The following is a 27,732-nucleotide window of genomic DNA, read 5'->3' as shown; positions in this document are numbered from 1 at the left end:
CAGAAGTTGAAAGCACTGCCTTCTCTTACAGGGGACTTGGGGTTTGGTTTAGTACCCAGCTGTCATGTGGCAGTCCACAACCATCTATAACTCTAGTTCCAGGATAAATAACTTCTGCAGGTATCAGACACTGTGTATGTGGTACACAGACAAGCATGCATTAATACATAACGTAAAACATCTGGGTTCTGAGCCCATATCTGTTGTCTCGGCACTTAGGTAGTGGAGGCAGCAAAATTACTCCCTCAGTTACCTAGCACGTTTCAAGACAGCCTGCGGACTACATGTCTCAAAAATTAAACAAACAAAAAACAAAGTGGAAATGAGGCTATGGCTCATTTGATAGAGTGCTTGTTAGGTATGTACAGAGCCTTTACTTCAACCTTCAGTACTGTGCATGGTAGTATAATTCAAGTACTTTCCTGTCGCTTAGCACCTAAGGCAGAAGGGTGAGAATTTCAAGGCTTTGCTTCACATAATAATGATTTGAATGAGCCAAGTCTCAAAAAGTGTAACACATAAGAGCAAAACCAAAGGGGAAGATGTGTGACAAGTAAGATGCACATTAAATAGCAATTCCATATTGAAAACCTTGTAGACATTACACGGGATATAGTAACTTGTTCTCATTTTCTATCTTTTTTTTTCTTTTTATTTTTTAATGCTCACTGTAAAAATACTAAAGCTTTCCATCACTTTTGAAAGTTGCTTCTTAAATAGGTTGTAGCAATTTCATGAGTCAATGTAGTGTGAACTGGCTTTGGGGTTGCTTGAGACTTTTGTGAGTTGCTAAATTACAGTCTTGTCCCTTAGTCTATCAAATAACATTTCAGTGATTTAAAATTCTGTATATAAATAAGTATTAATAATCTTTTGTTCCTTTTTATGCTTTAGATTATTTGGCTAGGGAGTAGTATCACATCCTAAAATTATGATTTTTCTCTGGTACCAAGAGAAAGGACTGAAGTTCTTTATGAATAACTCCCCCACCCCAGTGAATTTTTGCATTGAAGATAATGCTCATTAATACCTCAGCCTCTTGAGTGCTGGGATGAGCTATCACGCTCTGGTAGTAATTTGAATTTATTGATAGTTTGCTTAGAATAAGGAAGGATAAACAATTCTGTATGGCAAATCATAAACTCATCTACTTTTTCTTGTCACAGGTAAAGTCTCAAATCCATTTAACAAATTCAGTTATCTGGCAGTGGTCAGGGTGGGATGGAGAAGTAGCTATGATTAATCTGTGTTCTTTTTTGGGGCCAGCTTTTTTAAAGTTGGAGACCCATTTATTCCCCTTGTAAATAGATTTACAGAAAGAATTGATTACCAGTTTGTTTGGACATTGTGTGGCAGTTCATTCCCGTATAGTACTATGCAAGTGAAAACAGGATTCCAGTAACCCTGTATGTAGCATGTCTGTCTCAAAAACAACAAAAATGAAAGATTTGGTTTATGATTTATTTTTTTCTTATTTTTTTTATTTTATTTTTTCAAGACAGGATTTCTCGGTGTAGCTTTGGAGCCTGTCTTGGCACTTGCTTTATAGACCAGGCTGGCCTTGAACTCACAGATCCTCCTGTCTCTCACAAGTGCTGGGATTAAAGGCGTTTACCACCATCAACTGTCACTGGGTTTATGATTTATTTTTTGAGACAGGGTCTCACTTTGTAGTTTTGGCTGTCCTAGAACTCTGTATATAATATAGTCTTCAAAGTCAGAGATCTTCCTGCCTACACCTCAGTTGGACTGGAAATTAAAGATGTGTGCCCCCATACCCAACTTGGATTTATTTAAATAAACTGTTCTGTGATTAAAGTATAGGCTTTTACAAAATTGTGTAGGTAGGTGTGTGTCTATCTGCATGTGAAGGTGTGCATTTGTGTTAAGTTTTTTTGGAGATCAGGAGAGTTGGGTTCACTGGATGGTTACAGCCTGACTGACTAGTTCTGGGAGCCAAATTCTGCTCCACAGTAAGAACAGTAACTGATCTTAACCCCTGATCCATTCTTCTAGCCCCATGTATTGGCTTGTTTTATGAAATATTTCTTGTAATTTCTTGAGAATTCCCCCCCCCCTTTTTTTTTTTTTTTTTGAACTTTACCTTTTTATACCATGCCTTGTAAGCTTAGCAAGTGTATCTGTTTCAGGATCGCTGGGACTATTGCTCAGTTTACTGTAATGAACTGCTTTCGTGGTTCTATCAAGATACTGCAATTTTAGTTTCCATCGTTAGCTACAGCAGAACCATAAAGTAGGCACGTGACACGTTGCTATTGTTATTACTAATTACTTTTGTTTTATTTTTTTTTTTCAAGGCAGGTTTTTCTGTTTAACAGCCTTAGTTGTCTGGAATTTACTCTGTAGACCAGGCAGGCCTGCCTCAAACTCAGAAATGCACCTGCCTTTGCCTACCATGTGTCACCACTGCCTGGCTACTTTTTATTATTTTTAAGGTTTATTAGTGTGTATCCATGAATACATATGAGTTGAGATCAGAGGACAACTGACTAGTTCTCTTCTTCCAACATGGTGGGTCCCAGGAATCAATCTCAGGCTTGGCATCAAGTATCGTGACCTGGTGAGCCATTTTGCTGGCTCTTAAGTTTTTAATTATTATGTATGCCTGCACCTGAGGAGGCTAAAAGAGTGCATTGAATCCACTGAGCTGGAGTACGAGTTGCCTAGTTATGGGTACTAGAAATCAAACTTAAGTCCTTTAGATGAGCAAGCAGCAAATGCTCTTAACTTATAAGCTAGTAATTCCAGCTCCAAGTTACACAATGTAATAAGGTAGTACAGCTTGGTGCGCCCCACTTTTCTTCTCTGTTGTATTGTATCTAATTATACTTTATCCTCCTTTTTATCTTTTAGTGAATGGTAGTGTCTAGAAAGGGTATGTCCCTTCAAGAGAGAGGTGCCAATGTCCAACCGGCCTAATAACAATCCAGGGGGGTCACTGCGACGTTCACAGAGGAACACTGCTGGGGCCCAACCACAAGACGACTCAATAGGAGGAAGGTATGTATTTCATGGTAACCTGAAAAGGAGTTGGGAATTCAAAAGGAATAAATTCAAAAGGACCAAAACATTGCATATGGGTCATTTCCCTAATTTCTGAGCAAAGTAATTTAAAGTGATTTCTCAGTCTTTTTCCAAATAAGTTAGGCTCCTCTAAAGTTAGTTCCCAGTTACTGATATGAAGCACTGGTTTAAGGTTGTTAGCATAAGGCATATCATGTTTTGTTTGTCTGTTGTACTTGCCTGATACATATTGCAACGTGTCATTCAGCCATTTGTGGTACTTTCCTTAAGACTGAATAATTTTACCGAAAGGCAGTTTCTTTTAGGTTTTGACATCAGCTAGAGGGTGGGTGAGTGTGGACCAGTCTTACCTGTGGACTCCATATGAACACTGAACTATGAGGCTGAAAAGTTAGCATAGCAGCTCTCTGATTTTATTGTCTGTTATTGAGCTTTTTTTTTTTTTTAATCAGTTTTCTGTTTTTTTTTTTTTTTTTTTTTTTTTTTTTTTTAAATACAGTAGCATGAAGAGTAAGATAAATTTCTTGAAAGTAAAATTATGGGTCTGATTTAGGGATGGACTGCCACTGTTTTAAGTACTCAAAACTCTACTTGTCAAGCATCGTTCTGTAATCAGATGTCAGTGGTTAGCTTGAAGTGGGTCAGAGTTGAATTCTAGTTATTTCTTGAGATAGCCATGTTTATATTGGTAAATCATTAAAAAGAAACTGAAATGTCAGATGTAATTAATGAAGTATGGTTTGTTGTGTTGACTGTAAATAGTTATGGATATGGACTTTGGACCAGGACACCTTTGTGTGTGAGTTCTACCTCTGCTGTAGAAGTTGGAAGTCTTTGGGTAAGGGTTGTAGGACAATCTTAGTTCTTCAGTCCTCTCAAGTGGGTCTGTCTGTTTCTTGGAGTTGTTGGTTATCTTAATAAATATAAAAGTTAGTGTCACACTTAGTTGTGCTTTTTTTTAAATTTTTTAATTTTTACATTTAGCATATGAAAGTTATACTTTCCTTTATGTTGATGGCTAAAAATATAGCATTACTGTTCGAGAATTTATTCCTAACATCTGTGTCATGCACGTTGATTTTTTTTTTTTTTCCGTCCTCTCTAGACAGTGTTTTTCTATATAGTTCTGGTTAACTGTAGACCAGGCTGGCCTTGAACTCAGAGCTCTGCCTGCTTCTTTCTGCCTCCCAGCATTGGGATTAAAAGTGTGATACTGTACCCCATGCATTTCACATATTGTTAAAAATGGAAAACTTCAAAGTCTTCAGCATTCAAATGCCATAATTTAGGTAGTAACAAAACATAAAGGTTCCCATGCTTAGTTTTGAAATATGGTTAAGTATAATTATGATCAGAACAGAGAATATACAAAAATAAAATAAAAATATATTAACTTCATAGTTCACTTAAAATGTTTCTTTTGACCTTGGCATGTTGTTAGTCTTTTTAAAACTGCAAGTACATGCGTTTATATTTTCATATAAGTAACTGTACATTATCATACATGAACTGTCAACATTTTGAGCCATACAAAAGCATTGCTTGCCTCTATTGTCCAAAGCATATTTTGTTCATTTGTGTGATACATCAGTGTTCTATAGAATTTAAGCAGTTTCTTACAGTGGGTGACAAGTTTACAAGTGAGCTGGTTAGAATATAGAACTTATTCCTATATTCTCAGTACCCTTGGAAGAAAGACTTCAAAATTTGATCCCATCTTGAGTTGCACAGCAAGTTCAGGATCAGTCTGGGGTATAAAACTAGAGACCTTGTCTGACCCATATCCTCCCAAAAGTTGGAAACAAATGGAAGTCATTAACTTTTTGATGAGAGTTGTATTGGTGTAAATAACTTATTTTGGGTTTTTGAGACAGGGTTTCTCTGTATTGCTTTGAAATCTGTCCTCAAACTAGCTCTGTAGACCAGGCTATCCTCGAACTCACAGAGATCCACCTGCCTCTGCCTCCCAAGTGCTGGGATTAAAGGTGTGCTCCACCAATGCTCGGCAATTTAAATAACTTTATAAGGATGCAATGATAGGAATTCTACTAAATTGTAGAATGAATGGTACATTTCTAATATAAACATTAAGAAAATAGTTCAGCATTATGTGCATCATCTATGAGTATGGGTGCACATCATCATGTTATGGTGTGTGTATAGATGAAGAAAACTTTGTAAAATAAATCACTTCTTCCACCTTCACAAATATTACAGGAATCAAACTCAGGTTGCTAGACTTGTGTGTGTCATGTACTTTTACCTGACACCATCTCCCTGGGCCCCCATGTGTTTTTAAGGTAATACTTTTTATTTATTTAGTTTACTCTTAAAGTTAAATGCTTATGTATGTGTCTGCATGTTAGTTTATGCAGGTGCTCTTGGAGTTCAGAAGAGAATGTTGAATTTATAAGTGGTTGTAAATTTTGTATTGTACGTGGTAGAAGTTTTCACTTTATCTTAATGCTGGGAACTCTTATCAAGAGCAGCAAATGCTTTGAACTCTCCAGCCCTAAGGCAATCTGTACTGTGCTTCCTTTTGAAAGAAAAAGCATAAACATTTTAAATTTTGATAATGGTGGAGTTTGTAGCATTGCCTTCCTTCACTTCTGCTAGTTTAGCTTTCATAATTTTCTTATAAAAGTTTAAAATATTACTTCTATGGGTCTATAACCTGCATGTGTGGCTGTTCACATGCGTGACTGATGTTTGTGAAGGCCAGAAGAGGGTTGAGGGACGAGTTAGGTACTTGGAACTGGAGGTAGTTATGACTCACTATTGGGTGCTGGCTTGTCTGGAGACATAGCCATTGTTTTTAATGACCAAGCCCTCTTTCCTGCTGATGCTCTTATACTTTTCAACCTTTAAGTGTATTTTAAAAAGATACTTGGAAGATTTTGTTTGTTGAAGAACTGTCTATGTATATAGTGCTTGTCTAGCATGTAAAAAGCCTTGGGTTGGATCCCCAGCTCTGTGTGAACTGGATTGGAAGTTCAGGATCATCATCTTCTATTACATAACAAGTTCATGACATCCTATTTCCAAAGCGAAATCTCAGAGTAATAAACAAGAGGTCCTATTTGTCCATCTAAGCTAAGCATCATATTTGTCATTCCTTATATCATTCATCTTGTTTAAGATATATCTGTGTTCACCTGTGTAGTGGGATAGTGATTTATTTTCTTTCTAGGTGGTTTTTGTTTGTTTGCTTTTTCATTTAGACAGGGCTTCTCTGTGTAGCTTTGGAGCCTTTCTGTAGACCAGGCTGGACTTGAACTCACAGATAATGCCTGTGTCTGCCTCTCAAGTGCTGGGACTAAGGTGTGCACTACCACAGCCTGGCCCCCTATTTTCTAGTTTTTATGTGTATAAATACAATCAAAGAAACAGCTTTAGGCCCCAAAAACTTTTGCTCCCCCCCCTCCCCCCCCCTTCTCATCTAGGTTCTTGTGCTGGTCCTCTGCTGGAAAGAATTTTTTTTTGAGTGTGTTTCATCGAAGCCCAGACTAACTTTTGCTACTATGTTCTCCTAACAATTGTCTAATCTTAAAATTCTCATGTGCGTGTGTGCCTGTGCCTGTGCGTTTTGTGAGGTAGAGGATTAAGTTTAATTTGGAAAGAGCAATTGTAGTTTGGAGATTAAATTTTCTGTTACGTGTATGCATGTGTAAATGTGCTTATGGAGGACAGAAAAGGATGTTGGGACCCATAGAGCTTCAGTTTTACAGGTGACTGTGAACTGCTGAAAGTGGTACTCCATTTAGGTCTTGGGTTTTTATTTTGTTTGTTTTCTTTCCTCCTGTCAGTACAAGGCTTCTCTGTGTAGTTTTAGCTGTCTTATAACTGGCTCTGTAGACTAGGCTGGCCTTGAACTCACAGACATCACCTGCCTCCACTGCCTGGCTATCTCTTAGACTTTTAAAAATCTGTTTGCTGTTTTCTTTCCTACAGGATTAAACTGCCACTGGTGTGTAATCTCCTTTCCAGTTAGCCTGTCCTCCTGAATCAAAAATACCTCTCAAACTCACTCTCTCATTTGTTTTTCACTTACTCAATAAGGCTTCTCTCTAGTTCAGGCCAGCTCCATTTTGAATCCCCTTGCTTATTAGCCTTTGGGTATTGGGATTACAGGCATGTGCCGGAATGTTCTGGTTAGTAACTTAACCTTTCTTCTTCTTCTTTTTTAACATTTATTTTTATTTTGCGTCTTGAGTGTTTTTTTTTTTTTTTTTTTTTTTTATTATTATGTATGTATGTGTGCCACATAAGAGGCCAAAAAAGAGGGTGTCAGAACCCCTGGGTAGAGTTTTAGATAGTTGTGATCTTCCGTTTATGTGCTTGGGAAATGAATCCTATGTCCTTATCACGAACAAGCAAGTGCTCTTAACTGAGAGCCATCACTTCAGTCCCTTTACTTTTTTAAAAGAATAATAATTTGCATTCATTCCTTTGATAAAAGAAAAGTCTTCTGATTGTTCCCTTTTCTCGCATCTTCCATTGCTGTGTGTAATGAACTAGACATCTTACTCCTATTATTTTTCTTTTTCTCTTTCTCTGAGTTTTTGGATGATAGCTGATCTGTGTTCCTCTCTTTTCTGTTCTCTTTTTCTTCCTTAGGAAAAAAACTTCCTTCCACTGCTTCTCTGTTGGCTTGCTCTCAGGGATACTTCTAGCATTTTCCACTTCTAGCACAGGTATTTGTAGGCTATCCCTTCCCTCTTAGCCATGCAGTATTTTAATTTTACTGTGTGCTTTCACTTGTTTTCTCAATGGGCAGTGGTGGGATTAAATTAAATTTGTTTATGATTGTATCAGTGCTAATTTCCTCTGTATTGTTTTTACTGTAAAAGTATGTATGGAGACTACAAAATGGTGAGCTACAGGAAAATAAGATCATTTAGTTTTACCATTTAGATAACCGTAGTATATAGTTCTGTTCTGTCTTTATTACTGACTTTTTTTGTATCTGAATTTTCAGCATAAAATTGGATAGTAGGAATAGTAGACTATAGTAACCAGTTACTTTCAGGTGTGTAGTTTTCAGAATTCTGTAGTATTCTTCCACATGAGAATTTGAAATGCTGACATAATTTTTCTGATTTTAAACCCCATGATTGTAGAGTATAGTGTCCCGTCTCACCTCTTGAAGGCTTTTTATTTTATTTCTCTATGAAAGAATGGATGTGCCTGTTACATTTGAGTGAGGTTCTGTTTGTATTAATTTCTGAAAATGAATTTGTAAACTCTAATAAAGTATATGAATATTTTGGTGACCATAACAAATCATTAAATTGATGAATTTTTCTTTAAACAAAAAAGATTGCTCCCATTTATCAAAATGCTAGTTAATAGAGCATAGTCTTATTCATTTAATTTGAGGGTGTCATGTAATTGAATTGTCCTTGGTATTGATTAGCTGAGTATCTGGAGATGCAGTGCTGGGGATTGAACCAGACCCTTGTGAATGCTGAGGAAGCATTCTGTCAACTTACCTACAGCTCTGTCCCCAAGCAGTTTTTTGTTTGCTTTTCAAGACAGGGTTTCTCTTTGTAGCTTAAGAGCCCTTCCTGGAACTCCAGGTTGACTTCAAATTACGGAGATCTGCTTGCCTCTGCCTCCCAAGTGCTGGGATTAAAGGGATGTGCCACCACATCCCAGCTCTAAGTGCGTGCTCTCTCTTTCTCTCTCTCTCCCTCTCTCTCTCTCTCTCTCTCTCTCCCCCCCCCCCCCCCCCCCCCCCCCCCCGTGTGTGTGGTGTAAGTATGCAGAAAAAAGATGCCACTGGCAAAAATTGGCCTTTTTGATTGCTGTGAATTGAACATCTTGGTATATATTGGCCAGCTTTATGTCAGTGCTCATTAGATGGCCTTTGACTTAATTTCAAAGATAACTTGTTAAATAATTGTAGCTCTTCATGGAAGGTTATTAGTTCACTTGACAGACATTTTTCTTGTTTTACTGTATGGAAGTCATCAAAATTAAGTCCATTTCTATTCTTTGTCCTTTTTCCTTAAACCAAGAATAGCTTTTCCTTATAATGCTTAAATCTCTTACCCTTATTAAGAAATTGGTCCTGCAAAGTTTTAATAGTTAATTGATGTTTGATATAGTTACCAAACTGTAGCTTTTAATTAACACTTTAAAGATTTTTAAGGCTGGCAAGTTGCTTAGCAAGAAAAGGTGCTTTCTGGCATGTATGATGGATGAGCTTGCTCTATTACTGGACTTCTGATGGTGGAAGGATGATGGAACTGACTTCCAAATGTCCTCTGATCTCCATGTTATATCACACATGCATGCATGTACATACCCAAATAAGTGAAAAAGTTTTAAGCAAAGAATTAAAAAAAAATCATTTTATGTATCAGAAAATAGACTTTTTGGTTTACATTTACTTTTGTCTTTGAAATACAGTTTTGTATATAGCTGCTTATACCCATGTATTCAGTGTGCTGTCTTGCTGGTTTTTTCAAGACAGGGTTTCTCTGTTGCTTTGGAGCCTGTCCTGGAACTGAAACTAGCTCTGTAGACAAGGCTGGCCTCAAACTCACAAAGATCTGACTGGCTGGGGCTCCTGAGTGCTGGGATTAAAGGTGTGCACCACCATGCCTGGCATTCTTGCTGCTTTAACCCTTTGCTAAATTAAACACTTGCTCTTGTCTTTGCAATTTGTATTTGTTTTACTGATAATCACACAGTAGGCTGAATTTAGCTTTTCTTTTTGATTGGTCAGATTGTTGCAGTAGACTGTGATTTTGCTTGTTCTATAATGTTTGTATTTTGAATTTCTTTAGAATTTTGTAGAATTTGGTTTTTTTTTGGTATTAGGAATTGAATTTAGGGTAGTAGGTAATCTCTGTACCACTGAATGACATCCCTGGCTCTGAAGGGATATAGTCAAGTTGGTCAGGCAGAGAAAAATAAGTGTGCTTATATTAAAATTTTGACAATTCAGCTTGTTTTGTAAGTTTTTCTAATTCATGTTACTATAATTAAGAAAAGTGACTTTCATTGTTCTGCTCATGTTGTCTCAAAGTGATGATTAATCTTCATTGTCAGTTTGCCTGATTAAAGTTATCTAGGAAGGAGATGTGTGATGCACACCTTTTACTGAGGGGAAGATATCTCTCCAAACCCTCAGGAAGGCTGGGGTCCTCACATAATAAAGGGACAATGGAAGAGAGATAGTCCAGAGCTGACGCTTTTTCCACTCTTCTTCTGTCTTGAGTACATAATTCCTCTTTCATGGCAGTCTTACTCAAGTATTTGGCAAGCTAGGATTTGGACAGTAAATAAGTGAGATACTCCCAGTAGGAAATCTAGACTTGAGCTCTGTAAGTCCTAAAACTTTATAGATATTAAGAATTTATAGGTTTTTAATTAATCTCTATAATACAGAGATTTGAATAAGAGGACATTAGCATAGCTTTCTGTCTGTATCCCCCCCCCCTTTTTTTTAAAAAGAAATAAAAGGATATTGTGGTAGAATATTTTAAGGTGTGTGATTTGTTTAACTCTGTGAAATTATGTTACTGTGCCTGTCTAAAACTCCTGTGGTCCCAATAAAGAGCTGAGTGGCTGATATCGAGACAGGAGCAAGGATTCACAGGGCTGGCAGGCAGAGATTATAAATAGGAGAACTGAGAAAGGAAGGAGAACAAGAGAACAAGGGAAGGAGGATGTCAGGGGCCAGCCACTCAGCTAGCTAGCCATGGAGTAAGAAGGAAAGAAAGACATACAGAAATAAGAAAAGCCCAGAGGCAAAAGATAGTCGAAATAATTTAAGGAAAACTGGTAAGAAAAGCAAAGCTAACCAAGCTTCCGAGTGATACTTATATAGGAGCTGGGTGGGTGGCAGGCTTCTCAAAAAGCCAAAAGAGTGAAAGAGCGAAACACCAACAATAGGATATTATACTGTAGTATGTAATCATTCCTTTTAAAAAATACATTTCTGTGTGTGTCTCGTGTGTGTGTGTGTGGAGATATATCAGAGGACACTTTTCTGAAGTTTGGCTCTCCCTTCCACCATGTGGGTCCTGGATCTCAAAAGATTGTCAAATTTGGGGGTAGGTGATTTTACTCACTGTGTCATCTTTCAGGCCTGTTTTCCATTTTAATGTAGCATGTTCTCTCTTCCAATGATAAATCCTGTGGAAACTTCAGAGCACATTGAATTTCTAACACATCTATTACAGTAATATGTTGGGAATCTCCAGGATTTATTTGCAGTTGGACTCATTATCTATCTAGCTTTTCCTGCTTGTGCAGTTGTCATTATGTTTCTGCTGCTCTCAATCATGTTGTTCTAAGCTGTAACTGACAAAAATTATGCATTCACTTCTTTTCCTGTGTTCTTTGGTAGGCTTAATAATAAGCTTATATTCTTAAGTAGGTCAGGTCCTCAATGCTTTGAGTTTTTAATATTATATCAACTATGTTGGTATAATATGCCTGTAATTCAGACACGTCAGAAAGTTGAGACAGGAGGATCATGAGTTGTATGGATTGTTGGAATAACTGGTTTTATCAAACACCTATCACAGTAGCTCTTTTTTTTTTTTTTTTTTTTGTCCAGTGATTTTTTTTTTTTTTTTCTATCATGAATGGTTGTTCATCTTGTTTGTGAGGAAGGAAATTTTATGGGGACATTTTTATAGAGCTTTTATTTTGAAAGAGGTTTTTTTTTTTTTTTTTTGGTTTCTTGAGCCTGCTCTGGAACTTATTGTATTGACAATGGTGAGAAGACTAATATATTTCATCTTGGGGTTGAAAAACAAGATTTAAAGTGGTTGCTTAGTTACTACCAGAATGAGGCCAGTTGGAAACTCCAAATATTTGACAACCCCTTTTCCATTCCACCCGTTGCGCTGGATATTGAACCCAGTGCTTTGAATATGTCTAACATTGAACATTCTTAACTCAAAAACATTTGATTCTTTAAAAAATTTTTATTTTATAAGCATTGGTGTTTTGCCTGCATGTATATTTGTGAGAGTGTCAGTTCCCTAGAATTGGACTTACAGACAGCTGGGAGCTCCCATGCTGGTTCTGGGAATTGAACCTAGGTACTGTGGATGAGCAGCTAGTGCTCCTTCTCCCCGCCCCCCCCCCCTTTTTTTTTTTTTTTTTTTTTTTTTTGAGACAGGGTTTCGCTGTGTATATTCTTGGCTGTCCTGGAACCCCTCTGTAGACCAGGCTAGCCTTTTGAACTCAGAGATCCACCTGACTTTGCCTCCCAAGTGCTTGGATCAAAGGTGTGTGCCACCAGCATCCAGCATTCAGCTAGTGCTCTAAGTGCTGAGACATTTTTCCAGCTCCAGTCATTTAATTCTTAATAGTACTTTTATAAGGTTTTTATTGGATGTGTAAAAATAGTATCTACATGTTTGTAACTGTTCTTGGCTAAATACATATCTTGGTAAAATTGAGTTCAAAAGCCATATTATTTACATATTGAGAAACCTCTATCTTTTTTTTTTTTCCCTTATTTTGGTCTTCCCCCAGACAGGGTTTCTTTGTATCCCTAGCCTGGTTGTCCTGGAACTCACTCTGTAGACCGAGTTGGCCTCAAATCAGAGATTGCCTACTTCTGCCTCCCAACTGCTGGAATTAAAGGCATGTGCCTGTATGCCTGCCTTGCTCAGTAAGATTATCCATTCTCATAATTCTTGGTTAGGGAAGGTTCAATATACTAAATTGGTGTTTCTTTTATTTTTCCTTACATAGCATCTCCTTTTTTAATGTACAATTAGGGACCAAGTACTAGAATGGTTAGGAACAATTTAATTGTTACAAATGCCGGTCATTTTTTTGATCAGTGCTTCATTTCGAAAATTTTGGGAGTTGAATAATTGGGCAAGGTTTTGTCTTTCACACCTGGCAGCTGTGGGTAGTAAGCCTCCTCTTCTTAAAAAATGGGACCATGGCTTTCTTGATGTCATTTGAAGATTAGGATTAGGTTAGAGAATGTATTAAGACATTGTAATTCATGAGGTACTGAGCTCTAATGCACCAAATACACCAACTGTCATTTTTTTCATTGTATTGATTTTTCCCTTTTCCCTGTACTTTATAAAATGTGGGAGTGAGGGGGCTGGAGAGATGTCTCAGTGGCTGTTCTTCCAGAAGTCTTGGGTTCAATTCCCAGTACCCACAGTTCACAACTGTCTGTAATTTAGCTCCAAGTAATATGACACCCTTTCACAGATATACATAAAGGCAAAACACTAACTAACATTAAAATAAACAATTAAGAAAATATGGGAGTGAAACTAAGGTGAACTGTAAGGTTACAACCCCCCCACCCCCCCACCCCTTTTTTTTTTTTTTTTTTTTTTTTTTTTCTCCTGAGACTTGAGTTTCTGTGTGTAACAGTTCTTGCTCTCCAGGAACTCAAACTCAAGAGATCCACTGGTTTTTGCCTCTTGAGTGCTGGGATTAAAGGTTTGGGTTACCAACCAGCCCAGCAGGTTCCAACTTCTTTTTTTTCCTTCCTTCCTTCCTTCCTTCCTTCCTTCCTTCCTCCCTCCCTCCCTCCCTCCCTCCCTTCCCCCTCCCTCCCCTCTCCCCCCCTTCCCTTTTGGCTCATCAGCATGTGAAGTTGTGTAATTTCTTGCTGCTACTTTGACTATTGACTGAAATGCTCTTTTTATTGCTGTTCATTCTGTAAAGGCAGGTTTCAAGCTGGATGTTCTGAAAAGCCTGTATTTTCTTGCTATAAGTAACTTGTGTGTTTAGGGGAACTTCAGTGGTAAATGAATTACTGTTTTATGAGATAGACTTCTTTGAGGACAAAGACTAGATTAGTTATTATTTATTTGTTCTGTCATGAAATGCATATAAATTGTTAGTAAGTAAACACAATATACTTGTTGAAATAGGTTAGTACAGTAATTCTAAACCCTACCAGATAGAGGTTTCCCTGCCAGTAATCATTAATGTATACAATAGGATCTGTCTTCAATATGCTTTGGTATTCCCCTCCCCCTTCTTTAGTATGTTAACATGAATTATTTATCTAAAATATTTCTTACAGCTTAAAAATAACAATATCATCTATTAGTATTTTACAGAAATAAAAATAATCAGAAAGCAAACCATTGCCAAGTAATATTTAAATAGATAAATATTTGGCTGTTGATATTTTAGTTTATTCATGTGAAGTCTCAAGTATATTTCAGTGCCTTAAGCAGGGTTGTAGAACACTGGAAGTAAGCTTCTGTTGCTTCATTTGCACTTCTGGAAATTTATAACTTGTATAAAAGCTGTAAAACAAATATGAACTAAGAAGTTAAAAGTATATTTTTCATGTATCTCACTGCCACATCTTCAGCCTGCTTTTCTTTTTCCTTTATTGAATTATTATGTCTTCATATGTTTACTAGTGAGACTATTTACAATATACTGATCAGGGGACAGCTCTTTGTTTTCCTTTTAGTTTTGCAGTGCTGTCGATGGAGATTGTGGCCTTCATATACTTGACAAACACTCCACTGCTGACCACACTCAGCCCCACAACACTGAATTGTATGCTAACTTCTAGCCTACACCTATGAGATGACAAAAGTATCACTACTACTCAATGTATACTCTAGGGACAATATTACTGCTGTCTAGTAAGCATTTCTTCTTTGTTTTCTTTGGTTTGTTTGTTTGTTTGTGTATTTATTGTTTGATATGTGTACACATTCATTGCATGTATGTTTTCTGCCTGTCCATCTATCCATCTCTGTGTGCATGCTTGCTTGCATGGGGTGTACCAGGTATCATACTGGATGTTGTCTTCATTTGATCTCCACCATGTTTTTGAGGCAGGTTTTCTTACTAAAACTAGCAGGCACCAATTTTGTTAATCTAGCTCACCAATGAGTTCCAGGGATCTGTGTCCACCTACCCAGTACTGTGACTACTTGCAGTGCTCCTGGGCCCAGCTTTGTATGTGGGTGCTGGGAATCTGAGTTCGGGATGTAATCCTTTTGCATTTCTGTGGAGCCATCTCTTCAATCTATTCTTCCTCCTTTTCTCCTAACCATATTTTTTGAGACACAGGATCTTATGTAGCTCAAGTTGTCTTCAAAATCACTATGTAGTTGAAATTGTCCTCAGAATCCTTAAGACGTGTTTCAAATAAAAAATGTTTAATTTTTCGGAAGACAAAATTAGCTTTATATTAATATACATGTTTCTGTTTTTACACACAAAATTGAGAGATGTAATAAATTCCATATTGGGAATTTGTGTGTGTGTGTGTGTGTGTGCGCGCGCACGCGCAAGGGCAGCATCAAATTATGCTCTAAGTGCTGGGAATTATACTGTCTCACCATATTTGAATGAATTCAAACATTTAAAAAATGTATATAACAAAATATATTGTTATTAACTAGACACTTCATTTTTCTAACATTAAGTGTAGTGTATTCATTGTTGTGAAGTTTGGATTTCTTTGTAATCTTTTGACTAAGAATTTGTGTGTGGTGGGAGTTCTGTTTTGGATTGAACCTAGGGCTTCGTGGAATACAAAGTTGTATACTTTACCACTGATTTAATTTCCAAACCCTACAGATAGATTATAGTTAATCCTATCTAAGTTCTGACTAGCAGTTACAGTAAATATTCAATATCCTAAAAGACAAGAGGTATTTCAGACTTGTAATCTTGGGAATATATAACCAGTGTTGATTATAGTCTTCCTCTTTTATAATTTTAATTTTTGTTGCTTTTTTGTTACAAACTCACTATGGAGACTAGGCTTGCTGGGCTTTATAGTACCCCCTCCCCCCAGTTATGTACTTAATATTGGTCTCAGTATAATGTGGAAGTACTGTTGGTTAATAGGCAGTTTCCTCAACATTACAACATAAAATTAAGTGGTAAAGGGTGTTTTGATTAAAGAGAGAAAAGAATTGGCAATATGTGAAAACATAACAAAAAATTAGTTCCAAAGTTGGAACCATAGGAGGCTCAAAGGAATATATATTCCCCTATGTTTACAAGATCAAAAGGGAAGACTTTACCTGTTAATGGTTATAATCCTTTCTATGCTGTTGTGCTAGGGATCAAAGCCACTTAGGCTTCACTACTAAGTTATGCCCCAAGTCCTACAAAGCTGAAAATGTCATTTGAATATAAAGAAGATTGGTTGCCCTCTTTCTAAAACAAATAGGAAAGATGACTAGTTTTTAAAAACAGTTTCTTTAATGTGTGAATGTGCCACAGTGTATGTGTTCAGGTTCGATGACAACTTTGCAGAGGTTTTGTCCTTTAACCATGCGAGTCCTGGAGATAGAATTTAGGTTGTCATACTTAGTGGCAATTGCCTTCCCCCTGCTGAGCCATCTTGGTAGCCCTGCACAGCAGTTTTTAAAAATATGAATTACTCCTCAATGAGAATAGATAATAACACTAGCTAAACAAATTTGAAAGGATCACACTGTTGTTGTTTTAAGCCAATTTTGGTGTTTTTACTTTCTCTGTTGATTAGGTTGACCTCAAACTGAGAGAACCGCCTTCCTTTGCCTCCTGGGTGCTGGGATTAAAGGCATGCACCATAACCACTAGGCTTTTGTTCCATTTTTGTTTAACTTTGCTTTGGTTTTGCTTTTGCTTTTTTGAGACAGGGTTTCCTTGTAACAGCACTGGCTGGCTGTCCTTGAACTCAGAGATCCATCTGCTTCTGCCTCCCAGTGCTGGGATCAAAGGTGTGCACCAGCAGAATTTTGTTTATAGTTTTGTTTTTTTAGTTAGTTCATTTTTTACATTCCAATCTCAGTTTCCCCTCCCTCTCTTTTCCTCCCACTCTTTCCACTCCCCCCCTCTTCCCACCTGCTCCACGGTTAGTGTAAGGCCTCCCATAGGACGTCTACTGAGTCTGTCTTATCATCTAGTTGAGACAGGACCAAGGCACCTCTCCACCCCCACACCCCTGTATCCAGGCTGGGCATGGTATCCTTCCATACAGAATGGGCTCCACTAAGTTAATTGGAATTTTGTGTTTTGATCTGATGGATAGAGTTTACTTTTTGTGACCTGTTACTGAGAATTTATATATGCTGTTTTCTACTTCATTGGTCTTAGTAAGGTCATGATAAATGCATTCTAAGTTTAGCACTGCAAACAAAATTTTAGTAAAAACAAAGGGACAATGTTTTTGTGAGTAGTTCTACTTTTAGAGTGGATTAATTTTTGATGATAAAGAATTAGTGTTTTTATATTTTGTGGTTTATTGGGATATGGAACACCTTATTTATAATTCATGTATTTAGTTTGTGGTTTATGTGTTAGTATATAGTATAAATGAGCCAATGTATATGCACTTCTGGAAGCCAGAGGTTGACATTGGTTTTTTTGAAACAGGGTTTCTTAGTGTACCCCTGGCTCTTCCAGAACTAGCTCTATAGACCAAGCTGACTTCAAACTTCCAGAGATAAGCCTTCCTCTGCCTCCCTAGAGCTGTCGATAAAGGTTTGCATCATCACACCTGGCTCAGTTACTATTTCTTAAAAAGATGTTTAGGTTTTAATGAATAACACATGGTCTTTGAACTACAAAACTTTTGCTGACAGCTCAGCAGTGGATCACTTGTCTTGCATGTGCAAAGGCCCTGAATTCAGCCTCTAGTACAAATATAACCAAGTACAGGAAAACTGTGAAAATAATTTATAAATGTTCTATTGCTATTAAATCCCTTTTCCTGAAAAATGTTATTCCTCTTTGTAAGTAACTATGGAACAATTTGCAAAGTTAAGACCGAACCCAGGACCCTACTGCATAGTTATCCTAAGTTTTAAACCAAGTTCTACCTCAGTCAAGTTACTTTTAGAAAAGTAACTGTCTTTAGTATTAATAACACTGTGCTCCCACTCCTTATTAGCATATACTTTTATGAAGACCATGATTGCCAATTATTTTTAATAAGATGATATGTGTTTATGTGCCTTTTTATGGTATATGTAAATGCTTTGTAGACCCTGATTGGAGTTACACAAAAGATCTAACAGTTGACAGAATTTCTTTATACTTGCTTTTAGAATAAAGGTGGGATTGATAAAAAAATTTGTTATAAATAAAATGTAGGTATATCACTGGTGTCTTTTTAACATAAAATAATGTTTTGTGGTAATTGTTACTATCTGGAGGATGTGTGTATATTTGCATACAAGTGTATTTTCTATTAATACTGTCTTGATTTTATGATGTTTTATTTGCTATTTGATGTCCACATTGTTTTTCTATGCAAAACCAGGTTGAAAATGGATACATTCAGTTCTGTATTTACTGTCCTTAACCTCAATCTTAATGTACAAATTGGAAACAATCATTTTGTGAATCACAGTTGCCTTTATTCTACAAGTTTTTTTTTTTTTCTTTTTTTTTCTTTCTTACAGGTTCTTCCCCTACCCTTTATGCTTGAGATTGAAACCAAGCTCTTGTGCATGATAGCTGGGCACATATTTGCCATAGATCTGCATGCCCAGCTATAATAAACTTTCAAAAGTCATAGTCACAATAATTTTTTTCAAGTTTACAAACTGCACATTTATGGGATACTATGTAACAATGTGTTTTGAAATATGTATGTGTGTGTGTGTATCATATAATGTTAAACATATCAGAGTAAATATTCCTGTATTATCATTTCTTCCTCATTAAAATATTCAGAGTTCAGTTTTTGGAATATATAGTACATTGTCATTTAGTCAACCTACTGTACATTAGCATACACTGTGATATTAAAAGTAGTGTATTTGCTGTGTGTGTTTGAAAGAGAGAGGGGAGAGAGAAAATTCTTTAATTTCTGCAATGAAATCTGAAAAGCTTGCTAAGCAAGAACTATGCATTTTGATAACTGATACTTAGGAATCTTAACCTTTGGATATAAAGTTGGTTCTAAGACAAAATTACTTTTTCTCAGGTTATTTGATAGGATCATGATTTAATAAATATATGGAAGAAGTATAGGTCAGCTATGTTTTGGGAGGATTTTTTTAATGTAAAAATTTCACTTGGATATTGTATTTGCATCTCAGTGTCCTGATAGATTTCTGTTTTGATTTTCTGCTGACAGGTCACATTTAGGGCAGGCAAAACATAAGGGATATATCCCTCCTGAGAGTAGAAAATCTAATTTTAAGGCACCCAAAGTGCAATCTAATACTACTTCTGAACTGTCAAGGGGACACCTTTCTAAAAGGTAAATTTTCACATTGCTTGTACAATTTCAAGGAAGGCTTAAATTGCATATAAATTATTGCATAAATTAAAACTTACAGGGTTATCTCAGATATTACTACACGTTTTCCTTTTTTCCTCTGAGTATGTTATTTTATTCCCTTTCTGGTGATATCACTGATACATACCTTAGGCAGTGAAATTTTTATTTGCTTAGGTTCCTCATTTACTTAAACCATGATTGCATTTAAAAAACCCTGTATATGTGTGGGTATGTGCACATGAGTGCCAATGCCCTCGGGCCAGAAGAAGGCATTGGATTTCTCTGGTGTTGGAGGTACCTGGTCTGGGTGTTGGGAACGGAACTCAAGTAAGTCCTATGGGAAGAATAGCAATTGCTCTTAATTGCTTGTGCCCCATTGTAGCCATTTGAAGGTGTCATTTAATTAACTTTTTCTTTAATGCTGGTTGTTAGAGTCTGTTTAAGTCAATTATTTTTGTTAGTTTAAGCCAAGTCAGTATTCTATTTTTTTGTGTGTGTTTTTGTTTTTCAAGACAAGGTTTCTCCGTGTTGCTTTGAGCCTGTCCTGGGGACTAGCTCTGTAGACCAGGATGGCCTCGAACTCACAAGAGATCCTTCTTCCCCTGGCTCCCCAGTGCTGGGATTAAAGGCATGCGCCACCAACACCCCCAGTATTCTTTTTCTAAAGAAATTTTATTTTATGTATGTGCTACATACATACGGGTGCTAGAGAAGGCCAGAAGAGGTTTTGGATCCCCTAGAACTGGAGTTATTGGTGGTTGTGAGTCACCATGTGTGTGCTGGGAATTGAACAGTGGTTCTCTGCAAAAGCAGCAAGTGCTCTTAAGTGAGCCATCACTCTAGATCACCAGTTGGTAGTAGGCTTTGCAAAGGGGTGTTAATGTGAAGATTCTTTGTTTTATAAGATGGTGTGTAACCTTTCAGGAAATGTATTATTTATGCTTATTTCCTCTACACATTGGGAAAATGTTTGTCTTTGAGAAATTTCAGTACTCTTTCTTAGTAGTGAGCATTCTTAAAACAATAAACTCTTTAGATTAGGAGTGTTTTAATGTCAGTGATCTTTGACCAAAGAGTACTCTTACTTTTGAGCTGAGCATAGTATCACAAGCCTATATTCCCAGCACATGGGCATGGAGACAAGACCTGTTTTCAGAGACTCTGTTAGGTATAGACCATTCTGAGCTGTGAGAGAGATAATACCTCTTCCTTCCCCCACCCCTATAAGAAGCATTCTTATTTTCCAACAAAATATATTTAAAAGCCACAGACTTTTCCTTTCATTTTTGAATTATTTGAAAATGTTAATATTGGGCTTCACAGAAATTGTCCCATCCCCCCCTTCTGTCCCAAGTACTTAGTCCAAGTATTTAGGGGAGTTGGGGAGTTAAGTGTTAGGTAGCAGGTTTACTCAAGATAGGCTACTACTAACTTTTTTCTTATCTAACTTCTTAGAAGCTGCAGTTCATCATCTGCTGTCATAGTTCCACAACCAGAGGATCCAGACAGAGCCAATACTTCTGAAAGGCAGAAAACGGGGCAGGTGCCTAAGAAAGACAATTCTCGAGGAGTGAAACGCAGTGCTAGTCCAGACTACAACAGGACCGGTTCTCCTAGCTCTGCGAAAAAGCCCAGAGCATTTCAACACATCGAGTCTGTCTCAGGAACCAATAAGCCACATAGTAAGTCAAAGAAGAGACATTTAGACCAGGAGCAACAACTGAAATCTGCACAATTGCCATCAACAAGCAAGGCTCACACCAGAAAGAGTGTGGCTGCTGGTAGTTCACGGAGTCAGAAAAGAAAGAGGACAGAGAGTTCTTGTGTAAAGAGTGGATCTGGGTCTGAATCAACTGGTGCCGAAGAGAGATCTGCAAAACCCACCAAGCTGGCTTCAAAATCAGCCACCTCAGCCAAAGCTGGGTGTAGCACCATCACCGATTCTTCTTCTGCTGCTTCTACTTCCTCCTCATCTTCGGCTGTAGCCTCGGCCTCTTCTACTGTACCACCTGGTGCCAGGGTGAAACAAGGAAAAGACCAAAACAAGGCCAGGCGTTCCCGTTCAGCATCCAGCCCTAGTCCCAGAAGAAGCAGCAGGGAAAAAGAACAGAGTAAAACTGGTGGCTCTTCAAAATTTGATTGGGCCGCTCGTTTCAGCCCTAAAGTTAGCCTACCTAAAACAAAACTGTCTCTTCCAGGGTCTTCTAAGTCAGAGACATCAAAACCTGGACCTTCTGGATTACAGGCCAAATTAGCAAGTAAGTTTATGGGACAATCTTTCTTTACTCAAAGAATATCTCCTGGTTGGTCAAGATTGATTATGCTTTTAAGTAGTTTTATTTATTCTCTCTTAGATTGACTATTTTATCTCCTTATGGCAGTGCATAGCAATTGAAATATAAGTTAAATTTGCAGAGACAGTCAAGGGAATGTTTTATTACTGCTAAGTAATCTAATTTCAGTGACTGTATGTTTGTCTTTACAGCACTGCTGATCAGTCATTTCCTAATGTCAGCATGGGGGAAATGTTGGTGTTCTCTACTATGTTTAAAGAGTGCAATATTTTATGACTTCTTTCAGGACATACACCCCACACCCCTTCTCAGGATAGTTTCTCCTTATAACTGGGGCAAACAGATAACTGGCTTTCTAACTGCTGATAATTCTATTGTAAGAAATAAATGACAAAGAGACCATTGAGCCACATCCTTTTCATTGGGCAAGGGGGGGTAGCATTTCTCTGTGTAGCCCTGGCTGTCCTGGAGCTTGTATTATAGACCAGACTGGCCTCAAACTCAGATCTACCTGCTTTTATCACCCATGGGCCACCACCACCTGTCCCTTTTTGCATTTATTATCAGGATTAAAGGTCTTCTTGTTTTTCAAGACAGTTTTATCTGTAGCAGCTTTGGCTGTCCTGGAAATCACTTTGTAGATTAAGGTGGCCTCAGATTCACTGAGATCAGACTACCTCTGCTTCCGGAATGTGAGATTAAAGGCATATTAAAGGTCTTAATTTTCTGTCTGTTATAAAATTCTTGACAGAGTCTCCACGTGTTGCTCAAACTAGTTTCAAGCCCTGTGATCTTAATGCTTTAGCCTGGGATTGCAGGCAAATAACCCAGTACTTGGAGCTCAGGTAGTTTTCTTTTTTGAGTCCTTATAAGACTGGCTAGATAGAACTATGGCATTCCTGGATTATTGAAAGCCTTTGAGTGGTTGCTGTTAGCATTTTTTTTTTTTTAAATTACATTTTTTTTTTTTTTTTTTTTTTTTCCTTCCCTGTGTGTGTTTGTGGGTACACATATGTCATGGTACATATGTTTAAGTCAGAAGACAGTGCTTCTCTACTTCCACCCTATGGATCCTGAAGATTGAATTTGGGTCCTCACACCCAGTAGCAGGCATCTTTATTGGCTGAGCCATCTGACCAGCCCTCATGAATGTTTTTGTTCAATAACTTCAGCTAACCACTGAATCAGCCTAACTTAATATAGAGCCTGAGGTGTTAACTCTGTTTAGCTCTAAATCTGTAGCTGTGTGTATACACACACACGCGCGCGCGCACACACACACACACACACACACACACACACACACACACACACACACACAAAACATGGGCGTGAGCTATGGAGCTTATGGAGCCAGAGGACAACTTGATTCTCTCCTACTTTGGAGTCTAATGTCTTTTAAGTTTGGTACTGAGTAAGCTCCTTAACCTGCTTAACTATAACATTTTTTTGTGTGTGACTAAATAATCATATGATTATTAGAAAAATGTCATTTAAAATTGTATTAAGTAATGCATAGTAGCTTGAAGTCAAAAGGAAATGAAAGACCTGCTTAAAAAAGCTTGGCATCCCATCCTGCCCAGGTTTTATTGTTTGTTTGTTTGTTTCTTGAGATTGGATTTCTCTGTAGCTTTAGAGCCAGTCCTGGAACTCACTCGGTAGACCAGGCTAGACTTGAACTTACAAAGATCCTCCTGTTCCTAAGTGCTAGGATTAAAGGCGTGTGCCACCACTGCCTGTCCCTATTTTTTTCTTTTTTTTTTTTTTTTTTATAATTGGAAATATTGATGTCAACTCCTATCCTTCTTACTTGAAGTGAAGTGATAGTGTGTGGCTTTCTTTTATTGTTGTATTTGTTGGGTAGCTGTGTAGTTTTCATAGCTAGTGAATTGGATTCTGTTTACATTCTTCCTTTCATCTCCCAATTCTTCACTCAAGTTATTTGGTTCCTATTTCTTTTTCTTTTTTCCTTTTGGGTTTTTGAGATAGGGTTTTCTGTGGAACAGTCTGGACTATCCTGGAACTCACTCTGTAGACGAAGCTGGCATAGAGATTACTCTGCCTCTGCCTCCTGAGTGCTAGTATTTAAGGCAGCACCACCACTGCCCCAGCTTGGTTCTTATTTCTTAAGGTAGTTCCATGTCCAGGTGATGGCGCATAGTAAGTACTACCGGGCCATGCCTTCATGCTCTACTCAAATGTTCATTTCTTTTTAAGACAGGGTGTCTTTATCCAAGTAAGGTTGAGCTATAGCTCACTGTACAGCTCAGGCTTGAACTCTTGATCCTCCTGCCTGAGCCTCTAAAGTGCAGAAATTACAGGCATGTACCACTAGGCCTATTTGAGGTTTCTTATAACAACATTTAAATTTTTTATGTATATGGGTGTTTTGCCTGCATTTATGACTGTTTGCCATTTGCATGCCTGGTTACCTCATAGACACAGGGTGTCAGATTCCCTGGAACTGGAGTTAAAGTTGTGAACTGCCATTTGGGTACTGGAAATTAAACCAGGGTTGTGTGGAAGAACAACTACTGAATACTGCCATCTCAGCTCTCCCAGCCAACCCCCTTAAAGAAATAGTTTCTAGGGTGTGGTGTGGTGGTATACTTTTCAAACCCAGCAGCCTGGAGAGTGAGGCAGAAACATGTAGACCTTTATAGGCTTGAGGCCAGTCATGACTGCATAGTGAGAGAGGGGGGAGAGGAAGGAGGGAAAAGTAGGGAGGCAGGCAGAATGAAGGGGTAAAGGAATGGTTTTTTTCCCCCCCCCCCTTCTCTCTTTTGAGACAGGGTTTCTCGGTATTGCTTTGGAGCCTGTTCTGGAACTAGCTCTGTAGACCAGGCTGGCCTCGAACTCACAGAAATCCATCTGCCTCTGCCTCCTGAGTGCTGGGATTAAAGTCATGCACCACCAACACCCGGTTAAAAGCAAAGATTTTATTTGTATATATTGATTATACAAAATTGGTTTCATTATGTCATCTTCATATATACAAATAACATTCTCCTTCCTCCTGGCAATTATTCCCTAATATTCTCTCTCTCTACCATCCTCTTCCCTTCCTCCCTCACTCCCTCCCCTCCCCCTCTCCCCCCCCCCCCAAGCGTGTGTATGGTGGTATACAGGTACCCATTTGTGTATGTTGAAGTCTGGGTAGCACCGTCTTTCTTTACCCTTTAGTCATGTCTTGATTCCTTATTGTGGAGGCCAAACTTAGGGAGTCAAGAGTTCTTGCTTCTGCCTTCCACTTTGGATTCTAGGGATTTAACTCTGATGTTGTGAGGCATGAATCATCTCTCCTGTGCCAAAATATTAATTTCTCTCACCCTTTGCATTGTTTGTTGCTCTTTGTAAGGCTCTTTAAAGCATTCGGCACTTTCTTAGTACTTTGATCAAGTCAAGTCTGTGCAGTTACTACTGAGCAGTGCAAAGATGCTAATCTATCGAGTATAAACATAGTTGTTTAGAAGGGAATATGTCTATTTAGTTAAAAAAATAATAGTAACTCCCACTAGAGCTTATACCACCCACCACAACTAGTAACACCATGAGTTTACAGTAACATGTGAATTCTCTCCTGTGGAGTGATTGGGGATGTCCTTCTGTGTGTGTTTCTCTTATTGATTGATGAATAAAACAGTGTTTGGCCAGTAGAGGCAGGAAGATAGGCGGGACTAGGAGATGAGGATGCTGGGGGAGAGGCAGAAAGGCACCTTGAGGAGATGCCAAAGGAGGTAGCCAAGACCTTGTGGAAATATATAGTTTAATAGAGATGGGTTAATAATTAAGACAGAGCTAGCCAATAAAAGCCCTAGCCATTGGCCAACAGTTTTATAATTAATATAAGTCTTTGTGTGTTTATTTAGGGCTAAAGTGGTAGAGGGATCTGGCTGGAAAGGAAATCCAGGAACAGTGGAGTGATAACAAATCTGCTCAGAAAGCAGTTGGGTTGCTTTTTTTCACAGACTTGCCATTATTGTGCCATATGTCACTTGGCTCATCTTGACATATGATCCACTGCTGAATGAAAGCTTGCCCAACAGTCTTGAACAGCCACTAGCACTAGGAGGGCTAGTCGGTAAAGAGAAAATTTCAAGCTTAAGTGCCAGCTTGATTTTTCTGCATCCTCTAACCTAGATGTATGGCCACTTGAGCGTAAGGTTTTATCAGCTAATTCTGCAGTTGTCTGTATTGTTTTGGGAGTTTCATGGGACTCTTGATTGTATAGGAAGATAGCCCAGGCTCTTTTTAAAGGATTTTCCTTGAATTAGCATTGAAAACAAACAAAAATCCACCAAGAGTTCTGTCAGTTAGTTGGAACATGAACAAACTAGCTATTCTACTAATCTTGCTTTCATGATCAGAAACTTGATGGAGTGTACCCAGACTCATTATACAGTATCACTTTCTCAGTGTATGTGGTCAGTGTATTGCTTTCCCAGTGTACCCTTTGTATTCCTTCCTTCCTTCCTTCCTTCCTTCCTTCCTTCCTTCCTTCCTTCCTTCCTTCCTTCCTTCCTTCCTTTCTTTTTGAGACAAGGGACAAGGTTTCTCAGTGCAACAATCCTGGCTGTCCTGGAACTTGCTCTGTAGACCAGGCTGGCCTCGAACTCAAGATCTGCCTGTCTCTACCCTCCCCCCAAATCCCTAGTTGGGGATTAAAGATATGCACCACCACAGCTGTAAAATTTGACCAACGCCCACCGTAGTTTATTTCTTTACAGATGTTTTCTTTCAACTTTAACGTGCAGTGAGAATGGGTAAAGAGCGTATTCTAAGATTTGATTGACAAGAACTTTGTGGTAAGGGACATTTTGATTCACTTGTAGTAAGAAGTATAGGATAAAGTTAAAAAGCCCAGAGGCAAAATCTAGTTAAAGAGAAATGGGATAGTTTTTTAAGTTAGCTGTGTGGATGGGTGACTGGCTCCTGGGGTCCTCCCTCTTTTCTGGAGCCTGGATTCCTCCTATTTATTCTCTTTGCCTAGCAGCCTTGCTTGTTTCTCACTCCTTCCTATTAGCTATTGCCATTTTTAGTTATTCTCAATCTTGTCAAATTGACAGTATTAGCTATCACAAAGTATTTTGCCAACACCTTCTTATTAATGTAATGTGATTTTTAAAGAAATAATTACAAAATGAGTAGTTGATAATGCCAAGTTAATAGAAGGAATATTTGGTTACAGAAAAATTTCTCATTTTATGTGAACTTAGCCCTCATTTATTCTCATTTATTTAAAGTAAACACAATGTGCATACTGTTGCTAACATAGTATTACCAGCTTATTTCCATCTTGAATTTCATATTCTGTTAGTGAGATGATGCAGCTTATGGCCATTTTTGGAATTTTACAAGAATCAAGCAGATGGGTTCTGAGAAAGCAGTTTTATTTTTTGAGAACTCTTACCAGTTTGATACATGGTATCTAACTGATGCATCTAACACAGAGAAAACTAAAATGAATTGAGCAGCAGCGAGGAATTTAGAAATTAGACATTTGTTAAGTGTGATGATCTATTATTTATAATTTACTAGAGCTTACCTGAGGGTTCAGAATACAAAGCTAGCCACAAACCATAGAGGTCAGACAATGGTGATACACAGCTTTAATCACAGGATTCAGGAGATAGGCCAATGTATCTCTTTCTTGAGTTCAAGGCTACCCTGGTGTAAACAAGAGTGAAGAGTAACAGAGCTCATGCCTTTGATCCCAGCAGTTGGGATCATTTGCCCTTAATTCCAGGATTTAAGTTATAAAAGGAAGAAATAAAGTCAGTTTTACAGAATTAGTCTCTAGCCACATTGAGAAGATTATGGTAGTCTGAGAGACTCAATCTGAGGAACAGTGAAGTTGGGAGCAGTCTGATGATCACCTCTTTGGTCTGAGCATAGTAAGAGCTAGAGGTTGGCTACTTTGCTTATCTGACCATCAGCTTGAACCCCAATATATCTTGAGTTTTTTATTATTAGTGTTACAGAAAGCTTTTTATAGTGTCACCCTTGTTGAGTTGGAAAGATGGGCTTATTTTTGTCTCTTATGAGGTAGAAAACTTAAAATAGGGTTAAATGTCAAGCTGTGGGGCAGGCCTTTAATTCCAACATTTGGGAGGCAGAGGCAGGAAGGAGCTCTGGGAGTTTGAGGTCAGTCTGGCTCACATAGTGAGTTCTATACCTGCAAAG

The 27,732-nt window shown here is 38.0% G+C and overlaps 1 protein-coding gene across 1 annotated transcript in view; it reads left to right on the top strand.

Annotated features, from left to right (window-relative positions):
• The window catches only part of Trip12 (thyroid hormone receptor interactor 12), a 112,192-nt gene that overhangs the window by 17,623 nt on the left and 66,837 nt on the right, over positions 1 to 27,732 (top strand). The window contains 4 exon segments of the mRNA XM_051190608.1: positions 2,875 to 3,021; positions 19,109 to 19,234; positions 20,711 to 21,366; positions 21,454 to 21,513. Of these exon segments, the coding sequence (XP_051046565.1) occupies positions 2,924 to 3,021; positions 19,109 to 19,234; positions 20,711 to 21,366; positions 21,454 to 21,513 (940 nt within the window). The 5' untranslated portion in view covers positions 2,875 to 2,923.

Source organism: Phodopus roborovskii, unplaced genomic scaffold (assembly GCF_943737965.1).
Source record: "Phodopus roborovskii unplaced genomic scaffold, PHOROB, whole genome shotgun sequence".
Taxonomy (NCBI): Eukaryota; Metazoa; Chordata; class Mammalia; order Rodentia; family Cricetidae; genus Phodopus; species Phodopus roborovskii.
Note: the sequence above shows the minus strand (reverse complement) of the source record. Positions and strands in the feature narration are given on the sequence as shown.